At 37.1% G+C, this 24,981-nt stretch overlaps 1 protein-coding gene across 1 annotated transcript in view; it reads right to left on the bottom strand.

Annotated features, from left to right (window-relative positions):
* Window positions 1–24,981, bottom strand: part of tmem63c (transmembrane protein 63C) — a 68,716-nt gene that overhangs the window by 8,079 nt on the left and 35,656 nt on the right. Inside the window, exons 4-20 of the mRNA XM_048191703.1 lie at window positions 22,763–22,850; window positions 22,017–22,054; window positions 21,153–21,295; window positions 18,007–18,058; window positions 17,787–17,895; window positions 15,743–15,816; window positions 15,533–15,613; window positions 14,985–15,105; window positions 14,666–14,799; window positions 12,531–12,653; window positions 10,490–10,643; window positions 10,238–10,344; window positions 6,006–6,092; window positions 5,298–5,363; window positions 5,050–5,212; window positions 2,759–2,864; window positions 1,920–2,087 (exon numbers count right to left, since the gene is read on the bottom strand). Coding sequence (XP_048047660.1) covers window positions 1,920–2,087; window positions 2,759–2,864; window positions 5,050–5,212; window positions 5,298–5,363; window positions 6,006–6,092; window positions 10,238–10,344; window positions 10,490–10,643; window positions 12,531–12,653; window positions 14,666–14,799; window positions 14,985–15,105; window positions 15,533–15,613; window positions 15,743–15,816; window positions 17,787–17,895; window positions 18,007–18,058; window positions 21,153–21,295; window positions 22,017–22,054; window positions 22,763–22,850 — 1,814 coding nt within the window. The remainder of the gene's footprint in view (window positions 1–1,919; window positions 2,088–2,758; window positions 2,865–5,049; window positions 5,213–5,297; window positions 5,364–6,005; window positions 6,093–10,237; window positions 10,345–10,489; window positions 10,644–12,530; window positions 12,654–14,665; window positions 14,800–14,984; window positions 15,106–15,532; window positions 15,614–15,742; window positions 15,817–17,786; window positions 17,896–18,006; window positions 18,059–21,152; window positions 21,296–22,016; window positions 22,055–22,762; window positions 22,851–24,981) is intronic.

The following is a 24,981-nucleotide window of genomic DNA, read 5'->3' as shown; positions in this document are numbered from 1 at the left end:
TCTTGGTTTGGGTCTGGTTCTAGAAATGTAATTTATTATATCTTTAGACAAGACCACAGTCTTGACTGCAATTTCCAAAAAAACTGAATTTACCTCAGGCAAAGGTCAGCAAAGTATCTTATCCACTACAAAGTATTTGCAAAGATTGTCATGGCTCTACAGGGAGTGCAGAATTATTAGGCAAGTTGATTTTCTGATCATATTTTTTTCCCAAGCACATTTTACCAATTCCAATCCACATCAATCTTAATAACTACTATTAATATTGTTTTTAATCATTTATAAGTGATATATAATTGTTCATGAAGGCTGGAAATGAAAAATGCCTTATATTCAGGTGTGCAGAATTATTAGGCAAGTTTTCTTTTACAGGCAAAATGAGCCAAAAAAGAGATTTAACTCAGACTGAAAAGTCAAAAATTATTAAATACTCATGAGAAGGACGCAATACTAATGCAATACTAGAAATTGCAAAGTTAAAGCATGACCAAGGGACAGCAAAATGCTCATTGGGTCAGCGGGGTCAGACAAAAACAGGTGGAAAAGAAAAGACACGTTAACTGCAAAATAATTAAGAATTATGTGTGAAACCATCAGGAACCCTTTAGTCTCCAGCGCCACCATTTTCCAGAACTGCAACCTACCTGGAGTCTCCAGAAGTGCAAGGTCTCAGGATCTCAGAGACTTAGGTTAGCTAAAGAATCCTAAAAAATGACCCGCACTTGATAAGAATCACAAGCTGAAGTGTTATAAAATACATGAAGACTGGGTTTTTATAGGCCTTATAAACCGACAGCTTGAGAGTGACTCCTGAAGGACCAGCACCACATCCTCTTGTACCACTGTTTGAAGAATTTATCTTCCAGAATCTGGCAGTAAGTTTTGGAAGATCATTTTTAGTCCATCTCTGCAAGACAGACATTTCAGGATAAGAGATGGACTAAAAGTGAACTCAAACACCTTACTGCCAGATTCTGGATAAATTCTTCAAACAAAAAGAGGATGTGGTGCTGGTCCATCAGGAGTCATTCTCAAGCTGTCTGTCTATAAGCCCTATTAAAACCCAGTCTTCATGTATTTTATAACACTTCAGCTTGTGATTCTTATCAAGTGCAGGTCATTTTTTAGGATTCTTTAGCTAACCTAAGTCTCTGAGATCCTAACACCTTGCACTTCTGGAGACTCCAGGTAGGTTGCAGCTCTGGAAAATGGTGGCGCTGGAGACTAAAGGGTTCCTGATGGTTTCACACTTAATTCTTCACCTTAATTCTTAATTATTTTGCAGTTAACATGTGTCTTTTCTTTTCCACCTGTTTTTGTCTGACCCCGCTGACCCAATGAGCATTTTGCTGTCCCTTGGTCATGCTTTAACTTTGCAATTTCTAGTATTGCATTAGTATTGCGTCCTTCTCATGAGTATTTAATAATTTTTGACTTTTCAGTCTGAGTTAAATCTCTTTTTTGGCTCATTTTGCCTGTAAAAGAAAACTTGCCTAATAATTCTGCACACCTGAATATAAGGCATTTTTCATTTCCAGCCTTCATGAACAATTATATATCACTTATAAATGATTAAAAACAATATTAATAGTAGTTATTAAGATTGATGTGGATTGGAATTGGTAAAATGTGCTTGGGAAAAAAATATGATCAGAAAATCAACTTGCCTAATAATTCTGCACTCCCTGTAATTAGCTACCGTCAAAGCATAAATTCCACATTTACTTAAAATTGACAGTCTGGTTCTTGGTCTGAGTCTTGGGGATTAGATCTGTATCTGGTCCCCCTAAGTGGAACATTCCGAAATAAGGAAATAGTTTGGAACATTTGGAAGTAACGTTTTCATAAAGTTGGATTCAAAATCCACTTCCATAAATTTGAGGGGCACAACTGGGCATGATGTTTCTGTGTGAACCTACCCAGTCTGAGCACAGAGAAGAACAGCAACCAGAACATGCAGAGAATGGGCGCCAACACCACTTGACTGATGGCGGCCGAATGGATCCGCTGGCTGAGCTTTGTAGGTATATAGGCGTAGTAGATATTATACCGATCTACCATGTGCTTCAGCACAAGGTAAAGCAACCCTGCAAAATGAACAGAGCTGGAGTTATCAAATAATCTTTCTAAATTACAGTGTAATTTTTAAAAGTGGCAGCAATGCTTTGTAGCTAAAGTCATCTTGTATGAAGTTTTTATGTCCTTTTATGCTGCTGCACAAAATATTTGTCTATTTACCTGTTTACATAGACCACATGTGAGTGCAAGTTGCCAAATGAATTCAGAACTAAGTGAAAAATCATGATGATGGATGTCAGCCTATAGTAAATAAACAGTCATAGTATGTATTGGTGGCAGAACAGGCGTGGAGTGGGCGTCTGGATCTCGGCTAGACGGGTCGGAGCGTCTGGAAGACTACAGCGGGTTCGCACCTAGCGGCCATGTCACACCGCGATACTGAGATGCTGTTGGAGATACGGCTCAGACGCCCACACACTGACTGAGGACGGGAACGAGGTATTAGAACATGCACAGAGGTAGAAATGAAGAGTGACAGAAAGAAAAAGAGCCGTGGGTAAAAAGGAACAGAGAAAATGAGAGGAAGAGAAAAATATGACACAAATGGTGCAGTGGAGATGATAGACAAATGGATTCGAGTGCAAATTGGGAGGAAAGTGGAATTAAGGAGGAGAACAAGAAGTACTAAAAGAAAAGTTTGTCTGTTGAAAAATACAACCCTAAAATTATGCAGACTCACCAAAAGGTACAATGATGGGGCAGGTGATGCTGTAGGTCATACTGACTGAAAATATGCACATGGTCCAGGCATACTCAAGACCGAACTGAAACTCGTAGGCCTGACTCTGAGGGTGAGAATGGAGAAATCGGTTGTTAGTGTATTTAATGCCATTTAATGTATAAGTTTTGGTGATTAACAATCACTAAGAACAGCCGTTGTATGGAAAAGAGTTGTGTAAAGATTCTTTAGATTCGCCATTAGTGCACAGTAAAAATAACAGTGAATGTGTTTCGAATGACATGAATGTGAATAAATGATCAAAGAGATATTCTTTTTTTATAAGAGAACTTTTCCATTAGGAACTCTAGACATTTTTTTTAAAAATATTTATTTTTGGCGTTTTTGCCTTTATTATGATAGGACAGTGATTAGACAGGAAGCGAAGTGGGAGAGAGAGGGGGACGGGATCGGGAAAGGACCACGAGCCGGGACTCGAACTCGGGTCGCCCCAAGCACATTGGCGCTACATGTCGGCGCGCTGCCCGTGAGGCCATCAGCGCCCTATGAGTATAAGTTTAATTATATAAATGTATGTTTATGTATATTAAACACTTTAAACACTCTATCATTCACATTTTTTTAAAAGAAATAAATACTTTTATTCAACTAGGATGCATTAAATTGATAAAAAAAGTGACAATCAAGACTTTTACATTGATACAAAAAAAAAATATTTCAAATAAATGCTGTTCTTTTGAAAGAATCCTGAAAAAATGCATCACAATTTCCACAACAGTTTTCAACATTGATAATAAGCCTATTAAATTGCTAATCAGCATGATTTCTGAAGGATCATGTAACACTAAACACTGTTCAGCTTTGCCCACACAGGAATAAACTATATTTGAAAATATATTATAATAGAAAACATTTTTTTTTTTACACAATTGTAATAGTTTTTCATTATATTAATGTCAAGATTGTGTTCCTGGACTTTTATTTTGATGTTCTTTTGTCTTGTTTTGCCTGTTTTCAGTTCCTGTGTATTTAGTTCATGTTTCCTTAGTTGCCATAGTTATTTATTGTTTCATTGATTAGTGTCTCACCTGTTACTCATCATCTTGTGTATTTAAACCCTCAGTCTTCGTCTATTCTTTGTCTTGTGTTGAACGGATAGTTCACCCAAAAGTGAAAATTTGATGTTTATCTGCTTACCCTCAGGGCATCCAAGATGTAGGTGACTTTGTTTCTTCAGTAGAACACAAATTATGATTTTTAACTCCAACCGTTGCCATCTGTCAGATGTATAATGCATGGCAATGAAAACACAGTCTATAAGAGTAAAAAAAAACATGCACAGACAAATCCAAATTAAACCCTGCGGCTCGTGACGACACATTAATGTCCTAAGACATGAAACGATTGGTCTGTGCAAGAAACCGAACAGTATTTATATCATTTTTTACCTCTAATACACCACTATGTCCAACTGCCTTCCCTACCCTTCCCTATTCTACTTATGGAAAAAACAGAACTGGCGCCGTGTTCGTTCCGTAAGTTGAATAGGGAAGGCGTAGGACATACAGCATAAGCTTTTTGAAGAATACGGAAAGCGGAAGCATGTGTTTATAAAGCATATACATTTGTATTTTTGTAGAAAATGACCGATCGTTTCGCTAGATAAGACCCTTATTCCTCGTCTGGTATCGTTTAAAGCCCTTTGAAGTGGACTAATCCTTTAAACTACGCCAGAGCGTGTACACACCTCATGCACTCAATGCCGTGCACAAGGCAGTTGGACATTAGAAGAAAAAAATTATATAAATACTGTTCGGTTTCTCACACAAACCGATCGTTTCGTGTCTTAGGACATCAATGTGTCGTCACAAGCCGCAGGGTTTAATTTGGATTTGTCTGTGCATGTTTTTTTTTTTACTTTTATAGATTTTGTTACCATTGCCATGCATTATACGACTGACAGACTGCAACGGTTGGAGTTAAAAATCATAATTTGTGTTGTACTGAAGAAACAAAGTCACCTACATCTTGGATGCCCTGGGGGTAAGCAGATAAACATCAAATTTTCATTTTTGGGTGAACTATCCCTTTAACGGTTCGTGCTGGAATGTATTTTTGTATGGTTCCTGGTGTTTATTAAATGTTATATCATTGTTCATCTGCGTCAAACATCTTTGTCAAAAGATTATCAAGTCAAGCCAGCACGTGACAATGATTGTTTTTACTGTATTTTGCACTAAATAAATGCACCCTTGTTGAGAATTTCCAACTCACTATACAGACTGACTCACTCTTTTAACATGGATGCGCTCAGCTTTAGATTTGGCGAAGCAAAGGCGAAGAGAGTACACCAGTAGAGCAGGAATACGCAGAAGCTCCATGGCTGTTCCGATCAGACTCGACGTGATCACGTAGTTCACAAAAAAAGCTCCATTATCAGGCAAAAACACACACCTGAGGGGATAAAACAAATTGGGTCTCAACAAATTATGCATGTTCTAAATAAATTAACCAACAGCTGTAGATTTAGGGAACTTACTGAAACTTTATATCTGTTTCATCCAGGAAGTGGATGTCAAAAAGCCACCTGAAGAACAAATCCAAACTGGAGAGCAGACAAGAGAGTATATAATATTTAATACTGAACATTATTTGGACACTTTAAACTATATGAGTGTCAAAGTCTCAGCCTTTTGCTCAGTTCCTTTTAACCAACTGGTCTAAAGGTGATTTTTAGTGGATGTATGACGTCAGTTTACCCTTAAGGTGTCCTAGCAGAGTAATGTGTGTAGTTTATCACATTAACTATGAATATGATCCACTAATGTTCGGCAACCACAAAGTGTCTAGAGAGATAGCCTATATCTATTGTTTTATGTTGTGAGTTAAAACATTCTTGCTATAAATTACACATTTTAAAAATGAGGTTAATGAAAAAATATTCTTCTTTTATAAACAATTAAAATTTCTGAGTTTAAAGTAATTTTGATATTTTGTTGGGCTCACAACATGTTTAGGTGGCGTAACTGTCTGGGGATTGTAAAAAGGAAAGTAGCCTTATTAAAGATAACATGTTGGCAAAAGTAGGACATACTTATTTATCATTGTCATTGACCCACATACATATATAGTACTGTATGTAAAGGAAATCCTTATTCTGAGACAAATTGACAGACCAACCTTGAAAAGCTTTTATTTACGTGTTATTATACATGTAATTTTTGTAGGATGTTTATAGGATGTTTACCTGGATAGACCAAGTGACGGTAGAATGATTACCATGAAGACAAGCAGTAAAAAGCATTTGTGCATAGTGACCTGATTCTCACCGGACCTGAGAGAGACACATTACACAAGACACAAGAAGATTCAAATGATTACAACTGAACCAAACAATTAGAATAAATATATTAAAGTCACCATGATATTAAAATAGACAATTCTTATATTTTTTATGGAATATTGCTATATTCTAAATGATCAGCATCATCTCTTCTCTTCTCTGATGACGTGTTTGCTGACGTGAGGGCGGGGCAACCTGTCACTCACATGAGATCGACCGATAGCAAACCACAACCATCCATGGACAAAATCAAGTCCCGCCCTGCATGTTTTCTTGTTCGAGAAGCAGTTTCACACGGATATACGTCACAACAGCGAAGAAAAGACTATCGCAATTTCTGTTTCATGTCGACTTGTTCACTTCTGAATTAAAATTTCCTGATAATTTACTTACCCCCATGTCATCCAAGATGTTCATGTCTTTCTTTCTTCAGTCGAAATCAAATCAAGGTTTTTGAGGAAAACATTCCAGGATTTTTCTCCTTACAGTGGACTTCAGATGTGTACAATGGGTTGAAGGTCCAAATTGCAGTTTTAATGCAGCTTCAAAGGGCTTTAAACGATACCAGACGAGGAATAAGGGTCTTATCTAGCGAAACGTTCTGTAATTTTCTAAAAAAAATAGAAATGTATATACTTTTTAACCACAAATGGTCGTTTTGCACTGCTCTGCGATCCGCCATGCATTACGTAATCTCATTGGAAAGGTCACGTGTGACGTAGGCGGACCTCATTTTCTCCTCCAACTTCAAAATCGTCCGACATCATTGTTTTACTTTTTTTTGTAAAGGCCGACTTAGTCTTTGCACGTTCGCTTTGTAAACACATCACGCGTGACCCTTCCAACATGATTACGTAATGCGTGGCACATCGCAGAGCAGTGCAAGACGAGCATTTGTGGTTAAAAAGTATATACATTTTTTTTTTTTTTTTAGAAAATGAACAATCGTTTCACTAGATAAGACCCTTATTCCTTGTCTGGGATCGTGTAGAGCCCTTTGAAGCTGCACTGAACCACCGTTGTACCCCAGTGAAGTCCACTATATGGAGAAAAATCCTGGGATGTTTTCCTCAGAAACCTTTATTTCTTTTCGACCGAAGAAAGACAGACATGAACATCTTGGATGACATGGGGGTGAGTAAATTATCAGGAATTTTTAATTCAGAAGTGAACTAATCCTTTAAATAATAATAAATAAACAGACTACCATATTATTACATGCTTCTACTATTCCATTATTTTCTATTTTCACACCAGTTTGTCTATTTGACATGTTTTGTGGGTAAAGTCCACATAAAACCATGCTGGCAGCCTAATTCTTCCCTAATGCGACGTATTTCGGAGTAAAAATTTAAATGTATTATCTAAATGCTCAATGTTGACTTTTATGTTGAGTGTATATTAATCATTAAAGTGTTTCCACTGTATATAATATAATACAAATACACAACTGTTTTCTGCAGGTACCGCAGTTGCACAATACAGAGTGTTTGATCCACATGAACTATAATGTGACTCTGTGAAAGACGCCGCCAGTCTGCATATGATTATTCCCTTGTTGTGATCACTATGACAACAAGCCTGGAGAGGCAAGCAGAGAGTGCAAGAGAGAGGGACACCATGTAAACGTGTTGTGCATGGGTGGGTGGGAGACTGAGACTGGGTTGGGGGTTGTTCTGCAGTTATGCAATATGTTTGTGTGCTGATATGAACATGTTTATGCAATAGATTTAAGCTGCGTAGCAAATACAAACTTATCCTGGTTATTGGGACAACACCGTATTTTTGTAACCATCATATGTGTGTATGAATGTATTAAGTATGTGTATGATTGTGGTGTATATATGTTGATTAAAGGGATAGTTCACCAAACCTGTAGTTGTACCTGTAAACCATGAAGTTCCAAACCTATATAACCTGCATTCTACTGTGGAACATGAAGATATTTTGAGAAACCAACATTCTTCAAAATATCTTCTGCAGAAGAAAGAAAGTCATCCAGGCTTGGAACTGCATGAGCGTGAGTAAATGATGACAGAATTTTCATTTTTTGGGTGAACTATCCCTTTAATATAATGTGAGGAACGTTGAGACAGCATCAGGAGGGGGGCAAGAATTTGCTTCATAAATGTATTATTCACGTGTGTATAATATTTATAGTTATGAATCAAGCAACACCTTCCCTCCATTTCTCATTACCATTATAAAGGAAAATCCCACTCTCGCTACTTTAATGTAAAAACTAATATATTATTTTACTTAAAGGGTTAGTTCACCCAAAAATAAAAAAATTCTGTCATTAATTACTCACCCTCATGTTGTTCTGCACCCATAAGACCTTCGTTCATCTTCAGAGCACAAATTAAGATATTTTTGAAAAAATCCGATGGCTCAGTGAGGCCTGCATTGCCAGCAAGTTAATTAACACTTTCAGATGCCCAGAAAGCTACTAAAGATGTATTTAAAACAGTGCATGTGACTACAGTGGTTCAACCTTAGTGTTATGAAGTGACGAGAATACTTTTTGTATACTTTGGTAGTTTGATACGTGCTCCGAACCACTGATTTGAAACAAAAGATTCGTAAAGCTTCAAAGCTTCATGAAGCAGTGTTTTGAAATCACCCATCACTAGATATTGTTGCATAAAGAAAATATCTTAATTTGTGTTCCAAAGATGAACGAAGGTCTTATGGGTGTGGAACATCATGTGGGTGAGTAATTAATGACAGAATTTTCATTTTTGGGTGAACTAACCCTTTAACCCTCTGGTGCTGTTCGGTCATTTTTGACTGAATTTTTTTTTTTTTTTTTACTTCATCAGAATGGTATGAAACTTGGTAAAGGTTTTGTCACTTGCTATGTGAACACACACAAAAAACATGGACATGATTCGAAAAGTTTAAATGACCGCATTGGAAATGAACGGGAAGCAAATTTCATCTAGTGGAAATGTTACTACGCCCAAACAAATTCTTACTGAATGCTTATTTTTTGTGATATCAACTTCAAATTTGGAACACAACTTGTTTAGATTAATGGCTTTGATCCTCTCATATTTTTAGAGTATAATATATTTTTCATATAAAATTTAAAAATAGTATTTTTTTGCATTTTCATAATAAACTTAAGCTTCCATTTTTTTTTTTTTTTTACTATTTTCACTTCAGCAGTAATCTGCCAAGTTTCTTCTTTAAAAAGAGACCAAACTTAACCCTCCAAAGCATTCAAGAATTACAACAGTTTAAGATGGAAATTTTAAGGTCTATGCTCAAAAAGTGATTAACAGGTAATAAATGGATCATACCTATTCCAAAAATATAATCTAACACCATAAAATCCCCTAAAAATACAAAATATATATTAAAAAAAAACATTATCGAACTAAAATATAGTACATTTAATTCATTGTAATAATTATTATTTTTTTTATTTTTTTTGATTGCCATGTGAGCAGCACCAGAGGGTTAAAGGTTTTTATTTATTGTGGTAGAATTTGTTGTATATTATAAACATTTAAATGTTAAAAATTAGTATCAAGATTAAATTTTAATATTTAAAATATTTTAAAAAATATACACTATACTGTGCAAAAGTTTTTTTTTAAAATAGGCTAAATGAATATTTTTATTCAGCAAAAATGCATTACATTTATCAAATTGATTAAAAAGAGCGAAAAGACAATGTTAAAAATAAGTCAAGTAATGGCTGCAAGAAATTCAGCTTTTAAAATATACTGAAATAGATCACAGTTATTTGAAATTGTAGCACTATTTTACAATAGTGCTGTATTTAGATAAAATAAATGTAGCCTTGGTGAGTATAAAAGACTTCTTTTAAAAAAAAACATAAAAAATCTGAATGGTAGTGTATCATCCAAATGCATTATGGTAACAAATTCAAGTTGTTTTAACATCCAACAGGGATTAGTAACTAACTGTTGTAATAAATATTTAATTAATTGAATAATTGTGTTAATAAGATAATGATTTAATTTTAATTATATTTACAAATTAAATCAGTACAAATCAGCCATTTCAATGTACATTGGAGTAAAAAGACCTCCCTGCCGTAGCTTTCCCATATTTATACACAGACTGGAAGAGTTTAAAGTCAGACGGTGGAAACGGCATCATACCTGGTCCAGTGGTACTCAAAGAAAGATGAATAGTACACAATGAAGGGCAGGAGAATGGAAAAGGCCCAGAGGAGCAGGGTGGGGAAGAACTGGGTAATTACTGGGTTCTAGACAGTAGAAGACAGTAAAAGATCAAATTCAAAACATTCAACTTCCGAAAACAACACAAAAAAGCACTTTCAGTTTTATTTTACATTCTAATGTGGCGTAATACAGCTGTACGATTATAAAACTTCTTTGATGGTCACTGACCCTTAAGCTTTCAACTGGCCGAGTGACGTTGAACTTGTCCATAGTGTTTACGATGATAGCAGGGGTTGTGAGAAAGAAGAGCAAGAGGAAGAGCATAATGTTGAGCAGGACGCAGCGGAGCCACCAGCGAGAACCGCACACTGACAGATTTTCCCTGGAAGAACACACACAGGCACCAATCAACACGACAAGGTCTTTACAACAGTTACAGGACAGAGTGTGAGTGCTCTCCAAGAATAAGTGCTGCTGTTCCATAAATGAGAAGGTTTGTGCTGGAAAACCCAGCCTAAGCTGGTTAGCTGGTCTCCCAGACTGACCAAGTTAGTATTCAGCTGGTTTAGCTAGTGGTCTTCCAGCACAAAAGTGCACAAAACCCTTTTAGAACTAGCAAAAGTGCCACAATCCTCTCTGAAACAAGCTTAGACCAGTTAAAGCTTGCAGCAACAGCAACAGTCTGATATATAAAATAATAATCCAAAAAATATATATTTTTTAACCAAATAAATCAGTTTATTGAACCTTCAGACAAAATCTAAATAATAATAAAAAATGTTTGCATATGTGTTTGAGTATCATATTTGATCAAGTAAGTCACTTCTGCAGCCCGGTAAGTGTTCATCTTGAAATATTACTCGCAATACAAATGTTATTCTTACTTTTATATACATATAAAAATCAGTAAATGTTTCAAAGCAAAAAGAAACGTTTTCAGAATGATACTAAAAGGTCTTTTACTTGCTAAAAAAGTATAAACTATCATCAATCAGACAACAGAAGGTATGCAGTAGATTGTGTACAACAGGTTTTTTCAGCAAAGTTTTGATCATTTTGATAATTTAAAGGCCTTAAAAATTTGTGTATCAAATATGATACAGTACGCTTTAAAGGGTTAAAAGGATTGTTCACAAAAAAATTAAATTTATGACATTATGAAGGTTCATGTCGTTCCAAACGACTTTATTTCCTCTGCAGAACACAAAAAAAGACATTTTGAAAAATCAAAAGGGTTCAAAACAACACTGAACCTCATTTACTTTCATTGAATGGACATTACAAATTATTTCTGTTCCGCAAAAGAAAAATCTCACACATTCTTTTTTGATTTCAGTAAACTGAACTTAATTTACTGTGTTTATCCAGCTTAATTGTCCAATGTTTTTAAATTGACAAAATAAAAAACTTAAAATAAAAGTTCTCTCTTTTGGGAAGTGAACAAAATAGGAACAAAATATAATGAGTTGAGTTTTTTTTTTTTTTTTTTTGTCAGTGCAGGTTTGGAACAACATGAGGATGAGTAAATGAAAGAATTTTCATATATTTTAGGTGAAATACCCCTTTAAGTAAAAGCAGTGCACGTGAAAGGCATAAAAATGAAAATGAGCTTTACATAAAGCGTAAACAAATACCTTTCGAAAGTAATTATTTCCACTGAATAATTTTCCAAAACTGCAAAACCATTCACTCTATAAATACAGTGCTACAAAACATTGAACTCATGGGCTACACTGACCTGGAAAACATTCACACTTCAATAAATTGTTTTAATAAGAAGCAAACATGCTACAACATTAGAGCTTATATCCATAAAAAAAAAAGTCTTGAATTCAGACAAACACACACACACACACACACACACGTCCAGTCAAGCAGAAAGACGGACTGACACTGTCCCCCCCACACACACACCCACACACACTAACACTCACTCAATATATGATTCTCAACACATATTATGTAAGAGATATAATGGCTTTCACAGTGGCTGTCTAGGCACACACTCAGATTGAGACTTAATTAATCCAATTTCATCTCTCAAATCCAAGTGTAATGGCCTGGAACAAAGCATGTCATGAAAAATATATATGACTCCAACTTTGGAGATCACAGTTAGCATAACTGTATACTCAAAAAAAACTTTAAATAAAACATCACATAAAACATTGTAAATCTGGATCATTTCGTAAAAGCAATAACCTCATTGTGGTTATTTCTATACTTTTTCCTAATTCAAGATATAGATGTGGTTATCATGTCAACTTACCAGATGATGTCATTGGGGGCAGGGGCATAAGAAATGCCCCACTGATGGGAGCGCACCACTGTGGTGATGCTGGACTGCTGGGGTCTGTGTCGGCAGCGGGCTCGGCCGTAGTCTTTCACAATGCTGCAGAAACATAAGAACAGAGGCTTATATATTTAAGCAATGATGTATAAGAGAACATATATTATGAAGGTAATCTACTCAGTAGAGTACAAAATATTGTGGTTTTTAACCCTCAGGGGTCTGAGGATTTTTGGGACCCTGGAGAAGTTTTGACATGCCCTGACATTTGTGCTTTTTTCAGTTGTTCATAAACATATTAATGGAAAAAGTGTCATTACACTGTATTCAGCACAAACTAGGCTACAATAATATGTGAGGAACATGTATGTACGTTTGTGTTTTTGAAGGAATAACGTTTATGCGTGGTTATTGAAAAAACAAAAAACTTAAGTCACTGAAATAAAGCCAAAAAATATATATTAAATCTTTGTTCACAAGACTTCTGGGTATTTGAGGTTGTAGACTAGAGTTTTTGCTTCAAAATTAGGTAAAAATTATGCTGCCTGCTTGTTCATATAAAACAATAGAGAGATTTAAATTTTCTAAAACATCTTTGGTCAAGAAACACAGTATGCGTGGAGGTGTGAATCCTCATGTATAATGGGTGATTCTCACCTGAGAAGACAAAAGAATCACATAATAATGACCTGAAATGACTTGCATATTAACATACTGTATTGATCAATCAGAAGCCAGGACCAGAACTTAGTGTTGTATATAATATATATAAAGCTGTTTGTTTACTAGTAGTATACTAAATAAAATCTTTATAAGTTGCAAAAGCTTGGTCTGATGTACAGGTGTCTTGAATTTTTTTTTGACCCGTGGTCAATTATTCCTTATTTAAAGGAGACCTATTATGCACCTTTTACAAGATGTAATATAAATCTCTAATGTCCCCAGAATGTGCCTGTGACATTTCAGCTCAAAATACCCCATAGATCATTTATTATAGTTTTACTATAATTTATTATAGTCAAATTTGCCCCTATTTGGGTGTTAGCAAAAACAGGCCATTTTTGTGTGTGTCCCTTTAAATGCAAATGAGCTACTGCCGCTTTCCAGAAGAGGGCGGAGCTTTAACAGCTCGCGCTTCGGTTGCTCAACAACAACAAAGCTGGAGAATCTCACGCAGACAAAATGAGGATTGTCAGTAACGGTGTTCAGCCTTACATTGTTCAATCCGGAGTCGACACTGATGGAGAGACTCAGGAAGAAGTTACAACTTTTAGAACGCAACTGGACATTTCTGAACGGTTAGTGGATAAATTTATGTAGCATCAACTAGCATAAGTGTTAATCTTTTGTGCAAATTCAGCATTGAATTGACCCTCGTTTGTGAAGCAGTCCGGCGTAAAATGACGGCATGGCAACAACACTCTACTACAACAACTCTTCCTCTTCTCTAAAGCAGCCCAACATGGCCTCACCCCCTTTGTTGCATGTTCCCGGAGGCAGGGTTTATGTAAATTTTAGAGTTAGTGATGTCATTAACCCGGGAAGAAGCTTGTTGTAGTCCCTACCAGCTGTTTGTCGTAGTCATTTATGTAGTTGCTGTGGAGTTGATTCAACTCATCGACTAGCATAAGTGTTAATCTTTTGTGCAAATCCAGTGTTGGATTGATCCTCGTTTGTGAAGCAGTCGGGCTTAAAATGACGGCATGGTAACAACACTCTACTACAACAACTCTTCCTCTTCTCTAAAGCAGCCCAACATGGCTGTTGCATGTTCCCGTAAATGTTAGGTTTAGTGATGTCACTAACCCGGGAAGAAGCTTGTTGTAGTCCCAACTAGCCATTTGTTGTAAGTCCTTAAACAGAGAATTTTTTATAAGAAAATATCTCCCTTTGCACTGAACTTTGAGCGTCATAACTTTGCAGATGTTGTTTATGCTCAAACAGCATCATTAAACACTAACTAAAGTTAAAAAAGTGAAATCATAATCAACCACCCCTTTAACACTTAAAAGTGTTGTGATTCTTTTACAACTCTTAAATCTAGGTATTCATACAGGATCTCTTGACGGATGATACTGAGTCTCAATAATCAGCCATTTACCCCCAACACTTACACTGCAGTCATCCTCTCATCTCTGAAGGTAACAAAGGCAATGCCCAGCCTCTTCATAGCGATACGATTCTTCTCTGCATTAAACTCATCTGTCAGTTTCTCCTCCAGCTCACTGTAGTACTGCTCTGCATCCACCTGATGAGAGGACAATGACATGAGAAGATGAGGATCAGATCTCCTCACAGAGCAGTTCATAACTGTCAGTTGGTGTATGGTGGTCTCCAGTGGCCAACGTGAGGAGGTGCAGTACCAGCCACATGACTTTTCTATATGTATACAGTCTGTACATTTACTATTTTGACAACTATAATGACATTTACCTGTTCAAAGCCACATATATCACAGCAGAAGATCTGTGCACAGGGGTGAGTCTTTATCATGATCCTGCCTTCCTTCTGAGCTTTGGTTGTGAAGTACAGCCTTCCTTTCATTGCTTTTCGCCTGTACAGGATATAGTTTTAAGGCCCGTTCACACCAAGAACGATACCTATAACGGTAACTAATATAGTGTCCATGATATCGTTCTGTTTATTCTAAGCGTGTGCTGCAGTTACAAGTATAGGTCGTCTGCCGCTTTAAATGCTCTTTAAAGTCTGGTGGATTCTGATTGGCTGTCAAATTTTTTTCCATCATTCATCAGTTGGAAAAAGATTGTTCTGAAAGTGATTGCAGCCATATCGTTTCTCTGTGCCGTTATCATGGTTTGAACTCTGCTATTTTTTTACCTATGTATTTAGAAAGATTTTTAAAATTATATCTTTAACGTTATTATCATCCTTGGTGTGAACGGGCCTTAAATATGGTTTAATATGCAATATTTGCTAGACTCAGCTCTTTGACATTCAGGAGATGTGCGAATGCAAATGACCTTTCCGAGTCCAGCTTCATTAGGTTTTGTACGTCAAAGCAGAACCGGATGTCTGTGACAGTGCAGCTGGGGTAGGCTTCACTGTTTGGAGATAGAAGAGTGAAAAATGAATGCCCTCAGTTGAGTTGACATTTAATCTCCAATATGCTGAAGTATAGAGATTACGCAATAGTTGCGGTTCTGTGGATAACAGATTTGTGCCTCACTCACTGCAGGTGTTTGGTGATCAGGCCGGGATCAGAGATTTCTCTGGGAATTGACGTTATCATTAGAGTTCTGGCCACCTGCAATAACAATAAATCAAAAATGTGACTTAGAGCTAGAAATGTGAAAATACTGGTTCTTGCAAGACGGCAAAAGAACAGTGTTTTGTTTTTGTTTTTAGGTAGAAACGTGATCAATTATGCCTTTTAATGATATAAATGTTTATAATGTTTAACAACGAGCTTATGCTGTGTTCACGCCTAACTGTAATCATGAGATGGGAACCTGTGATGTTCTACCCAGAGCTGTTCATGTCCTCAGACTTGGATTTATGTGTTTCAATGCCAACACTATCAATGCCGAAATTAATCTACAGCAGTCAGGTAGTACAAATCAGAGTTGTTTATGTTCATTATCATTGTAACATGAGGTAATTTAACGCCATCTCCCGGGACGCTTTGCAGACTCTGGCTGTGTGCGTTCATGTGTTTTTGTGTAGGTGTGGCTTTGGAGAGCGCTGTGAAGTGAGGGTGGGATCTCATGCTTTCAAAGCTAGCTTGCTATTGATAGCCTCTCCCAAATTGCCCTCCCTACCTTTAAATTGTGAAGCATGTATATATCATATGTTGTAGTACATTTAATTTGATTTAAATAAAAAAAAAATATATATATATATATGTATATAGCCCTGCATATGACATGCGGTAACAAATAAATGTATATCGTGGCCACGAGTTTACAATTCATTCCCACGACTTACTAATACGTCAGCATGCTTTACTAATTTGTTCTCTCGTCTTAAAGGGTTAGTTCTCCCAAAAATGAAAATTCTGTCATTAATGACTCACCCTCATGTCGTTCCAAACTCGTAAGACCTCCGTTCATCTTCGGAACACAGTTTAAGATATTTTAGATTTAGTCAGAGAGCTTTCTGTCTCTCCATTGAAAATGTATGTACGGTAGACTGTCCATGTCCAGAAAGGTAATAAAAACATCATCAAAGTAGTCCATGTGACATCAGAGGGTTAGTTAGAAGTTTTTGAAGCATCGAAAATACATTTTGGTCCAAAAATATCAAAAACTATGACTTTATTCAGCATTGTATTCTCTTCCGGGTCTGTTGTCAATCCGGGTTCACGACTCTGCAGTGACGCTGCTGACGTGTTATCCGGTGCGCCCAAGCTTCGTTTACAGTCTGAGGGAGATGCACGCTTGCTATATTTTTTAAAATGGTGCGTAAGTGTGCATGTCGTGGATGTCCTAATCGTCAAAAACAACGACGTAAAATTGCATTACCAATGCCGACAGATGAAAGGATTCAATGGAATCAATTCAATGGAAAGGATTCCGGAAGAGAATACAATGCTGAATAAAGTCGTAGTTTTTGTTATTTTTGGACCAAAATGTATTTTCGATGCTTCAAAAACTTCTAACTAACCCTCTGATGTCACATGGACTACTTTGATGATGTTTTTATTACCTTTCTCTATAGTGCCGCTGTCCTGCAGAGTTTACCTGAAAAAACTCACCTGCCTTTAGCCTTAGTGATCCTTGATTAGCTAAACTCTCCAGGACTGACGGTGCCTATCCCTGTTATAGAAAATCTAATGAAAGTGCTTACTTGTTATAAAAATAATGTCACAATGCCTAATGTATGCAAAAATAGGCTTCCAGTTAGATATACACCGATCAGGCATAACATTATGACCACCTTCCTAATATTGTGTTGGTCCCCCTTTTTCTGCCCAAACAGCCCTGACCCGTCGAGGCATGGACTCTGAAGGTGTGCTGTGGTATCTGCACCAAGATGTTAGCAGCAGATCCTTTAAGTCCTGTAAGTTGCGAGGTGGAGCCTCCGTGGATCGGACTTGTTTGTTCAGCACATCCCCCAGATGCTTGATTAGATTGAGATCTGGGGAATTTGGAGGTCAACTAGTTGTTGTGCTCCTCAAACCATTCCTGAACCATTTTTGATTTTTTCACTCACTTGCCTTGAAAGCACGGTGGCACTTATGGAACAGAAATGCACACAATACAGCTGTTCACTGACCTTCTCATCCTCTCTGTATTCCAGTTGTGAGGAGTGATGGGCCATGCTCAGTACGGTGATCATAAAATACAGCAGAGCAAAGATACTGTGCAACCACAGAAATGTGTTCCTAAAGCAAGAAAAAGAGAATTATTCATATCATGCCAACAACTTCATAAATATACATACACAGCAAGGTAATGCTTTTCAGGTGTACATCTATCATAATGACCAAACTCACTGTGCAGGGACATTAACCACTGTTGTTCGGCCGAAATTCTGTGGATTATCTCCTGAAAAGCAAAGGAATTAAACAAGTTGTGTAAACATTTCATGCTCTTCTCACATACCAGTGTCAAAAATAAAACTCTGAAAGTAATTTGAGGCCTGTGAATGTGAAATAAAAAACCCTCTGCACCCAAATCATTATGCTTTGGGTTTGGTTGCTATGACAAATTTGTGAATGTGCTGGTTTATTTCACAAATACAGTGTCAAATTGTTGCATAGAGATGACAGTCAGCATCAAAACCCCCACCCTATTCTAACCAGCCGGCCCCAAAGCTGCACCGCAAACTGGTCTACCACACATCCACATTTAACGCTTTTAGAAGGCCACAGTAAACTTCTGCCACCGAGGTCGCATGAAAAGATTATTGCAGGTCTGAGAACAACAAGAGGTAAAGCTGGTGGCTTTTCACAATGTTCTTCTTGTGGCATGGACAGTCAAGGCCTTTCCCATGTTTAACTTGGCTCTTCTAACCCTCTATCGTGCCACCCAACCATCTTCAAACACTGTAGGGTGGTCTGAATTATGCTTTTACACATGTCCACTAATAGAGGGTTAAGACCGAGACTTTCTACATCTTCAAGAGTTTTCCCAGGCCTTTTCTAAAGTCATTCATTGGCAGGCCCACACGGAATCGGTATCCTTCAGTGTCACATGATCCTTCAGAAATCATTCTCAATGAACATTAATTATTATTAATATCAATGTTAATATCAATGTTAAAAACAGTTGCTGATTAATATTTTTGGGTAAACCGAATTTGAGGATTCTTTGATAAATAGAAAGTGCAAAAGAACAGCATTTATTTGAAATAGAAATATGTTGTGACATTAAAAATGTCTTAAATACTGTCACTTTTGATCAATTTAATGCATTCTTTACTATTTTTTTCTTCAGTATATGTATGTATATATATATACATACATACATATATATACAGTACAGTCCAAAAGTTTGGAACCACTAAGATTTTTAATGTTTTTAAAAGAAGTTTAGTCTGCTCACCAAGGCTACATTTATTTAATTAAAAATACAGTAAAAAACAGTAATATTGTGAAATATTATTACAATTTAAAATAACTGTGTACTATTTAAATATATTTGACAAAGTAATTTATTCCTGTGATGCAAAGCTGAATTTTCAGCATCGTTACTCCAGTCTTCAGTGTCACATGATCCTTCAGAAATCATTCTAATATGCTGATTTGCTGCTCAATAAACATTTATGATTATTTTCAATGTTGAAAACAGTTGTGTACTTTTTTTTCAGGATTCCTTGATGAATAGAAAGTTCAAAAGAACAGCATTTATCTGAAATACAAAGCTTCTGTAGCATTATACACTACCGTTCAAAAGTTTGGGGTCAGTAAGAATTTTTATTTTTTTGAAAAGAAATTAAAGAAATGAATACTTTTATTCAGCAAGGATGCATTAAATCAGTCAAAAGTGGCAGTAAAGACATTTATAATGTTACAAAAGATTAGATTTCAGATAAACACTGTTCTTTTGAACTTTCTATTCATCAAATAATCCTGAAAAAAATATTGTACACAAATATTTTGTAAAATTGTACACATTAAATGTTTCTTGAGCAGCAGATCAGCATATTAGAATAATTTCTGAAGGATCATGTGACACTGAAGACTGGAGTAATGATGCTGAAAATTCAGCTTTGCCATCACAGGAATAAATTACTTTGTGAAATATATTCAAATAGAAAACAGTTATTTTAAATTGTAATAATATTTCACAATATTACTGTTTTTTACTGTATTTTTAATTAAATAAATGTAGCCTTGGTGAGCAGACGAAACTTCTTTTAAAAACATTAAAAATCTTAGTGGTTCCAAACTTTTGGACTGTACTGTATATATAATGGTTAGTTCCTGTCCGTGATTCTGATCGTCAATAGCTGTGTTTTTATTCACGATAAAACACGGCTATGACCGCTTCACCCAATGGTTCTGTGTATCACTACACAACACCCTTAGCAACCACTCTTAGCAAAGTAAACTGTATGTTCTCTTCATTGAAGCTTACTGTATTATGTAGAAGATTATTGTGAGAAAAAGATCGAGTGAGCGAGTTTATTACCTGCATTCAGATTTAGCATTTTCCTTCAGGTCAGTCCTATGTTCATAATAAAAAATCTGTTTAAATGTCCGATGTATTATCCTGTCCTTTTAACAGTTAAGGGGTTTTCCCGTGACTGACAGCGCTAGTCAAAGCATTTGTCAGTTGCGTCTTGTTCCGTGTTCACAACAATTCAGTCTTTTCAATGTAAAAGTCTTCACTACTGACCGACACACTCATAAAGACAGTCTTTGCCGCCATCTAATGCCGTAACAATGTAACTTCTGTTGCTGTTCACAGTCAGGGACTATTTTTTCTGGCGGAAGGAAGGCTTTTAGTGAAAGTTTACTTCATCAAAGTTGCAAAAATACATATTTTTGGCTTTAATATTTGTATTGTATGGTAACCATTTTATAAAAGCAATAAGCTACTCAAAGCTAGTGCTGTATCGTGAATAAGTATTTTTACGTACAAGTAAATTTATGTATAAAAAAAACTGCACAAGCTGTCTTCGTTTTTTTAAGTACTAGTGCAGAAAAGTTTTTCTCCATTCCAAACATAGTTAATGTTTTAAAACCTCCACGGATCTGTTTTTTTTTTTTTTTTTTTTTTTACACTCTGGAAATGAACATATTATGAATGTCTTAAAAGTTTTGAGGAAGTATTTTAACATTGACAAAATTGCATACTTAATCTTTAAATTTTATTTTCCTTTTAGAATGTACTTTAGATCAATTTCAGAGCATGCCATCATGCATTTAGTGTCATTTCAGGTCACCCGAGCCAAATTCTATCTGAGAAAGAAACCCTAACACTAACAATCTGTCAAAACTAATTCATGATATTATTCTAAAGACTCTGTTTTAGGTGCATGCACACTGATGAATTAAGATGTAATGTTGGTATAATGCTTTTTTCAAGTATACTGCCTTTTCCTGGATACGAAACATGTTGTGTCTGTTGTCATGAATCCTGAGCACTACTAGAGCAAATAGAAACCAAGCATTTAAGGGTCTGGTGGAGGTACCGAGTAGGTTCCCGGAGAGGTTGACGGGCAAGATGATGGTGAGCGACAGCAAACACACCACCATCATGAGCAGGATGATGTGGCGCTGGAAAGACAGGTATGTGACTGCATCAATGCCACATTTACTGCGGATCTCCTCATCCCTGCGGGAATAATGAGGACAAAAAAAACGATTCTTTAAAAAATATTTACATTTGCATTTTTTTTTTCATTAGGCAAACATGTTCATCCAAAGCAACTTACATTGAATCAGTATGAGAGTGAATGACATCATGACATTTTTTTATCCCATACATTAATTTATACAAAAATACATTAGAAATGCACTTCATATATTCAGTTTGTGGACACATAACTCATGAACACTACTAGTTGAACTGAAATGACAAATACAGTCTTTGTGAAAGTTTTCAGTGTGTTTTCAATGAATTATTGGCTTCGCTCAACAATATACATATGTGTAGCTGTCTTTTTAAAAGACCACACAAATACAAGAGGGCGTTGAGGGATATTATGATTACAAGGAGACCTCATACACACAAAAACACATACACACACACGCCCCTTCAGCCTCGCCTCACACAGCGCGAGGAAGCTCTCAGCAAGGCCTCTTGGTCTCCAGAGAGATCAAGAAGCTTTTAAAGGAACCAGCTAAATATGGCACCAACATGCCATCCAACTTATCCAAATAACATCCGTGGAGACAGACTAGCAGCTGGTTTACGGTTCTGAAAGTCTTTTGAACGTATCCAGTGCTGGTTAAGTGCCCGGTCCACCTTCACCCTGTGTTTTCCCTTCTTAATGAGATATAACATGAGCAAACAGGATGCCAGTTGATGATATCACCACTTCTTGCACACTTACTTCATGTGGTACAAAGATCTGAGCCAGGAACAGAAGCCCTATAAAGAGAGGGAGGGAAGACAACGGTGTCATAAAAAGGTCTGGCATATAAAAAAAGAGCACGTCTGGCTAGCTAAGCATCTGTCAGAATCATTTGTTCTTTAAGTGAACACGGATAGCGTAACAAGTGGGAAAAGTCATGCAAATGCATGCAATATCTTTAACGTGGCTGTGATGTCTTGAACTGTCATTGCATATAAAACACAAGGAGACAGAGTGAGGTCAGAACATAAATGGACAGATAATGTGCATAAAAGAAAATAACGTCTAAGTGCACAGGTTATTTTATATGACATCAGCTCTGGGGCGACGCTTCGTAACAGCGGCTGACTAATCCACGTCGACAGATTGAACTTTATTTGTGCCTCTTTATGTCTTTACGTATCAGCAGTTGTAAATTTGCATCAACATGAAGACAATAGTGATCCCACAATATCAAAATGAGCCATTTTTGGAGCTTGATTAAATAAATACAGATTTCTCATGTCATGATCCCTTTAAAAAATGTTTTTACTCATGTTTTTACTAATTTCTATGTAGGGTTGGCATCAATAATGACATGCAGGCCTTGTGATTGTGATGCGAGAGGGCCTTTGCACTGCCCAATTTTGTAAATTCAAGCGGAGATCCTGATCAAACATTTCTTAAATGTGTGTGATGGTTTTTTTTTTGGTCTCTTTGTACTTTCTTTTACAAAAGATTCTCACCGTGTCCTTGGTCTCTGAGTCTGATGGACTGGATTCTGATGGGGTTTTCTCCTTCTCGCTTTGTTCTCCATAGAATAGTGATGTCAAGCTACAGAACAAAGACAAACAATAAAATGAACAGGTAATATTTTTATTTTCACAAAATAGACTTAAGAAAACCTCATATACTGTAAGAAATTCTGAAATATTATTCCTGTGTAGAATTATATATATAACCGGGACCAGTTATCACATTTTTACTTATTTTTCAAGATGGGTATATTTTGTTTCTTACAAAATATTACAGTAAAAAACACTGCTTAGAGTCTTAATAAAGTCTTTTTTTTTTTTTTTTCACTGTGGTCACATGAACTGTTTTTAATATGTCTTTAGTAGCTTTCTGGGCATTGAAAAAGGAAATGATCTTGCTGGCAATGCAGGCCTCACTGAGTCATCAGATTTGATCAAAAATATCTTAATTTGTGTTGATGAACGAAGGTCTTACGGGTGTGGAACGACAATTTAAAATGGTCAATTTATTTTAAGGTGTTTTAGTTACAGTGTAATTATACATTTATATACTAAGTAATATCAATTAACAACATGTAAATACTATAGGGAAGGGGTTAGGGTTTGGTTTGGGATTAGTTGCATGTGATTATGCATAATTTACTGCTATTACTATAGCAAGTACATGTAATATGTGTAAAAAAGACACTAAAATAAAGTATTACCAATATAAATGTTAATTTGTTAGTTCATGTCCATGAAAAAATATTAACAGATACAACTTTTGATTTGAATATTGTAATAATAAATGTTGAAATCAACATTAACTAAAATTAATAAATGCTTTAGAAGTCTTTTTCATTGTTAGTTCATGTTAACTAATGTTCGCAAATGGAACCTTACTGTAAAGTGTTACCAATATGGTGTTGAAGAGAGAAGTCTCTGACAACCACAGATAAAACAAGCATTAACTAAACGTTTGACTGAAAAACGTCTCGGTTACGTATGTAATCCCTCGTGAAGGAGGGAACGGAGATGTACGTCAGTAGTGACCGACGAATTGGGATATCGCTTAGAGAGCCCTATCAGCTTCGTGTGAACTAAAACAAGCCAATGGAATTGGCGTGCGATATTTGCATAATGCGCACCGCCCCCGACAGGTGTATATAAATAGGAAGCGGATGCAATCGCACTCTGTTTTTCGCTGAGGAGACAGCTGGTGTCCGCACTACAGCGAGGGTACAGAAACTGTGGCGACGGGACGTACGTCTCCGTTCCCTCCTTCAGGGAACGAGGGTTACATACGTAACCGAGACGTTCCCTTTCAGTCAGTCACGTTCGACGTACGTCAGTAGTGACCGACGAATTGGGATCCCAACTAAAGCGCCACAGTTACGAAACCCCTTCCAGTGCTCAACGCAAGCTCTAACCGCCCATAGCACCGGAGGAGCGGAGAAGGGGGCGAGCTTACGCCGAGGAGTTTACTGCTGTTTTACCTAATACCCACTAAGTAAACTAGACTACACTGGGGAAGCGAACCCGTAGGGGCCGCTGCGGAGGCCACTACCTACCCAATGGGGGAGGAGTTTACGTGGAGAATACACATATGGACTGGCCCGGGGGGCAGTACGCATATGGAGTCCCTGGGATGGCTCCACCTGGGTAGGGGGAGACTCATCTGACAGGTGACAGCAGAGCTGGCTCTGCTAAGGGAAAGACACAGACTCGCCGTAGGGAGTTTTAGACTGTGGATGATTACACATATGGGACCGCTCACGTAGAGGAGTCACGACATATGGACCCCAGCCAACAGACAGCGTCAGCGACGGATGTAGGCCTGGCATCAGACATCTCCGCAATGTCCGAGCCGAAGGGGGAGGCGGAGGAACTCGACAGGGTTCGCCAAGCGGGGAACACGACTGGAGTGAAAGTATGCACGTATCCGGCCAGAGGCGGGAATGGCATTGCAAGCCGACACTTAGAGCGGGTACAACACGTCTACCGACTAGTGGATGCGAGTACACGTGAAGATACCGGCTCTACACATAGGCTATAAAACCTAGCGAACGTGTTAGGTGTCGCCCAGCCCGCAGCTCTACAGATATCTGTCAGCGAGGCGCCATGAGCCAGCGCCCAGGAGGAGGCCACCCCTCTGGTGGAGTGGGCTCTCAACCCGAGCGGGCAAGGCACGCCCTGGGATTCATACGCCAAGGCGATGGCATCCACTATCC

The sequence above is a fragment of the Megalobrama amblycephala genome, linkage group LG5, assembly GCF_018812025.1.
Source record: "Megalobrama amblycephala isolate DHTTF-2021 linkage group LG5, ASM1881202v1, whole genome shotgun sequence".
In the NCBI taxonomy this organism is placed as follows: domain Eukaryota; kingdom Metazoa; phylum Chordata; class Actinopteri; order Cypriniformes; family Xenocyprididae; genus Megalobrama; species Megalobrama amblycephala.
The sequence above is the reverse complement of the archived record's forward strand: the minus strand, read 5'-3'. Positions and strand labels throughout refer to the sequence as shown.